Source organism: Bactrocera latifrons, unplaced genomic scaffold, assembly GCF_001853355.1.
Source record: "Bactrocera latifrons isolate USDA-ARS-PBARC rearing strain unplaced genomic scaffold, ASM185335v1 scaffold_52, whole genome shotgun sequence".
Classification (NCBI taxonomy): domain Eukaryota; kingdom Metazoa; phylum Arthropoda; class Insecta; order Diptera; family Tephritidae; genus Bactrocera; species Bactrocera latifrons.
Window position 1 is genome coordinate 208,917 of NW_017537179.1, and position 4,992 is coordinate 213,908.

The window sequence follows — 4,992 nt, forward strand, 5'->3', positions numbered from 1 at the left end:
CCAAACACATATACATATGCACAGTAACGAGTTTTTGGAATTGTGTAATGGTTTCTATGGTACTTATTCGGTATCTGCACACCTACTTTCACGTATAGCCAAGCACGTTTTTGTAATGCCCGTTGTCTTCATTGAGCTTTTTTGACAGCAGTGAGGATCTGCGCTTCCGATCCATTCATAAGGCGCAGCGAATTTCCAAAGCGTTTGAATGCTGAGCAACTCTGTTTTGTTGTCGAACAGAGCAAATGTTATCGATGGCGGCATGGTTATGGTCATTTCACTTGATTACCTAACACTGATGATGACAACGGTGAATGGCGTCGGTGACAGTGACGAAATTACTTTCAAGTGCAGTTCACACGTGTTCGAAAGCATCGACATACTTGGTGAACAGAGAATCTCTTTCACCAAAGTTCGATTAACTTACTGCCGTGAGAAACAATTTTTTAAGGCACAAGTGAAGAGTTGGCTGATATAAAATTGGTTTTTGTGATTGTCTTTGCGGTAAAAAACTGTGCTGCATTCAAGAGCCAAATTAAATATTTCAACAACTCGACTGAACTTCAATAATTCCGCTTAGTGAGTTTCGATGAAGCCGAGAAGTTCCTGTGTGAGGCTCATTGTAGCAGGGCCAGCGGAACTGTGGGTGTTGTGCTATATATTTGAGAATATTTTTAGCTTATGTACATCGGTGGATGTTACTTAATTCAAAACCACCAAAAGTGACTTGAAGAATAACAAAGGGGCGCTCTAAACCTAATATGGTTTTGTCCAGTAAAGTCTTGAAGATCTCAATATAATTCGTTAGTTTAAAGATGTTATCTTTTTAAAATTTTTGGGAATTTGAAGCTATTTGTGCTGGACATTAATATACTCCGCATATATAATATATGGATATTAACCATGTTTAATAAATTTCACTTGCATCCACATGCGTATTCCAACACCGTTTGCTTTAATCAATTTCGCTTTCCAAAAAACTTTCGATGCTTGAGAGTGTGTAGTCGGTTTGAGTGCTTGCTGTCTGTCTGCCATTAACTTACACATTTGTCGCGATCGATTCCCAACCGCTACCAGACAGTATACTCATTCCAGTTGACGATCTCTTAACCGATCGAGAGACGATTTAAGCGCTATTTCCGTTTTTGTTGTTCCTATTTAATATTAAATAAATAAAACTAGTGAAAGCTGCGATTATTATGTATGTTGATATTTATTTCTGTACTTACTTCACATATTCCTACGTAGGCTGTGGTCCATAGTTGCACATGTTAACATCCATTTCCAATACATATCGTGAGGGCTATGTTATGTTAATGAGGCAATATATTCGTAATATATTATTCATGTGGACCGCTTTCGTTAGACTCTGTATTAGGCCAAAACACGAAAGTTATTTTAATCGGTGCGAAGATAAATACTTAAGGTCAGCAAAGTGGCAATGTGTGGCGTGAGCTTAGGTGGGTTTTCAAGCAGCATGCGCTAAAAATGCTTAAAATAGCATGTGTTCATGGCAATAATCTTAATAAACAGCAAATATGTTTCAGTGGATATTGTCTACAATAAACGGAATTTCCGAGGAGTAATACATATATTGCATGTTAACGAATTAGTCTCTTCGTTTCTACCAAAAATATTTAAAATCCTATTAAAAAATTTGCAACTTTACAAAATATTTTCTGCCTATGACCTAAATTGCATAACCCTTTCAGACCTATCTTAACCCTCTGTGACTGACGTGATATAGTTCTAACAATTCTAATGACGTGTTAGACTACCAGACACCATTTCTATGTCTTATATTTTCCAAGTTCCGTTTTGTAAAACTAATAAAACCATTTTTGTTTATTGTTTATAAGTTTAAGTTATTATTTGTAAAGCTATTTTTCTAATTCAAAGCGAAAATTGGTGTTATGTGTTATTTATTGGTATGACATGATTTTTCTGCAAAAAACATAGACCTATATTAGAACAGCAAAAAACAACTCAAAAATAATTTTTTTTTCAAATGTTTTTAATTTTTTATTATTTAGACTTCAATTTAACAGTTGATAACAAAAAATAATAAATCCAGTGGTAAAAAAAAGTAACGAAACATGTTAAGTTGCACATTAAAGCTTATAACTTAACAAACAAAAAATATTTCGTGTTATAATTTATGTAGCAAAAATTTTAGATTTTGCTTAATTTGCACTTAAGTTAAACAGTCTTAAGACTTGAGATCATATGTATATATATATATATGTATAAAACCTACAACTTTTCCTGGCAGGTTTCACAAAGAGGCTTGGATCACTGGAGGCAAATTGGCTTTAAGCAATCACAACAGCAATACCTTGTTACCCTTTTTATTTTTTGGGGACAAATTGAACACAATTTTCTTCCACTTGGTGGATTAGATTGAATAATTGGTGGAGGAGGGGGTAGATCTAGGCCAAAAACCCTAGTGAGCATCATTCTTAGTTCTCGTGGCAACCTTTCATTGTACACCCGGAATTTCATATGGTCTAGCCCCAATTCTCTCGCCAGATTGAGCATAAAAGTTTTTCTTCTCATTTTTACATCACTGTCAGTACACATTTGATATAAGACAAAGGTGTTCCCACCAACCATATCTAGTACTCTTTGAAATACTGCCATAGGCCATCGACGAGTTTTTCGACTGCATGAGTATATCGAACACTTTTTATCAATTTTGTCCACTCCTCCTTTTGTATGGTTGTAATCTGCTATCATAACAGGTTTTTTTGTATCAGTATCTATTTCCTGACAATGATGAGAAGACGAAATCAACAAAACAGCTTTATTTTTTTCGGTGCATATGATAATAGGGTACATTCTTTCGTAAAGCCATATATTGAATTCCCGACTTCTCTAGTTTTGCACGGTAAGAAAGAAGATGGTATCTCAACTTTATTTTTTTTAGAGTTCCTAAATAAGTCAATCCCTTTTTCAGCAGAGCTTCCATAAGTGGTATAGAACTAAACCAATTGTCAGCCGTAATGTTCCGGTTTGAGTTTTCGACAACCTTCACAAGTCTTAATACAGACTGAGTTGGTGCTGCCAATTTCCTTTCCTGTTCATTTAACCCTATGCCGTCAGAATTTTTACCATGATAAATATACGCATTGTAAATGTAGTATGTGCGAGCATCGACTAACAACATTATTTTAATGCCATACTGTGCTGGTTTCTGAGGCATGTAAATTTTAAACTTGCAGCGACCTTTAAACGGCAGTAACATTTCATCGATGCAAAGGTATGGTCCGGGTGTATATTGAAATTGACTGTTTAGGATAAATTTGTTGAAGAAATTTGAAATTGGTGCAAGTTGATCTTCTTTGAGACGCTCCGCCCTGGTAGTTGAATCGTCAAACCTAAGGCAGTTTACCAAAGAAGAAAAACGAAAATTTGRCATCCCACAACGAAATATTTCACGRCCACTGCCATCGGTTGCGAATATTGTGCGAAGATCTGCGTCATTACATTTAAAAACTGAAGTGTAGTACAGTAGGCCAATGAATGCTTTCATTTCCGTTACATATGTATCCATAAGTTCCACCTTYGTAGTATTATTAAATTTAGCTCGGTAATTACAGAGTTTTTGATTAGTATATTGTACTAAACATTCCAACATGGATTCGTCAAAAATTTTGGACCAAAGCTGTAAATATCCTTCAAAGGTAGAAGTTTGCAGGCRACCTGGTAATCTAACGATGTTATGGGATGCTGTTCTAGATGTTTTTGGYCGCTCTCTTGCACTCCACATAAATCCTTTCTTACCTTTGTAGTAGTCGCTTGTTGGGTGTTGATTCACTTCTTCACAAATATTTTGTGTCTCAGAGGTAGTCGCATGTTGTTCTTCATTGTCTTCATCATTATCTAAAAGTGCCGTTTCTGGTTGAAAATTGGGGTCATTGCATTCATCATCCATATCGCTGAACTCATGCTCACTCTCTTTCTCCAGCCACTGTAGTATTAGCTCATTTCGGGTTTTAAAAGTTCCAGATGAGGCTCTCTTAGAACAATGTGGATCTTGCGATATGTTTGAATGCTSCATAATAACAAAACTAAAAAATAACTATTTTACTGACGTGTTGTTTAGGAGACACTATGAAAATATAACAAAAATACTGATGTGATTGCCTCACAGACACCTACCTTAACGTTGATGTGGTTGACTCGCAGACACTTTTTCGCTTAAAATAGCACATGTGCTTACATCAATCGATCTGAATAAACTAACATAGGCATGAGTACACAATAAGAAGGTACAGAGAACGAGAGAGTAGATGTATGGAAAATAACGGTAGAAAATACTCTTTTGTGTCTGTTGGTGTCTGCTAGACTACCACATCAGTCACAGAAGGTTAATCAATTGTGAGATCTGCTGTTTTTAGCCTTCAATGACGTTCAAATATTATTTTATAGCTTTGTTACCGATATGTAATGATTGTGCGTTCGCTTGTGGTCTCACTCTAAACAAAAGAAAACTAAAAAACTGCACAAAAGAGACAAAAGAGTCAGCTGTTTGAGAACGTCATCCGATAAGTGTAAACATGCCACATAGTGAGTATTTATTTATTTGTTTTACATAAATTTAAATCATACGTAGTGCATTTTGTTGATAAATAGTAAGTGTGTTCGATCTTGTCACAATATAATGTTGAATTTTTTAACATTTTCAGGCAGCTAGGTGTTAGTAAAGTTGACATATCACAATTGTGCTATATAGGCACATCATGTTTTTTTGATGTAAACTCACGTTTGTGCTGTCTTACATTTTTTTTACAGGAAAATACTTTGGTTTGAATAATGATAACGACGTTCAAGCTGCATTAGACCTCTTAGACGATTCTGATGCAGATTTCAGTGACGATAATCTTATTGATGATGAAACTTGGGTACCATTCAACATTTTCCAAGAATCTCCAGCAAGTTATGAAGATGATAATGAGAATGCAACTGCATCTGCATCAGCAATTTCTCAGG

The 4,992-nt window shown here is 35.4% G+C and overlaps 1 protein-coding gene across 1 annotated transcript; it reads right to left on the reverse strand.

The window, feature by feature from the left end:
• Positions 1-2,189: 2,189 nt before the first annotated feature.
• Positions 2,190-4,214, reverse strand: LOC108974017 (piggyBac transposable element-derived protein 4-like). Its single transcript, XM_018941589.1, has 2 exons — positions 4,162-4,214; positions 2,190-4,070 (listed from the first exon to the last, which is right to left on the reverse strand). Exons 1-2 carry the CDS (start codon positions 4,212-4,214, stop codon positions 2,804-2,806), a joined length of 1,320 nt encoding a protein of 439 aa, XP_018797134.1. The 3' UTR covers positions 2,190-2,803.
• Positions 4,215-4,992: the final 778 nt, after the last annotated feature.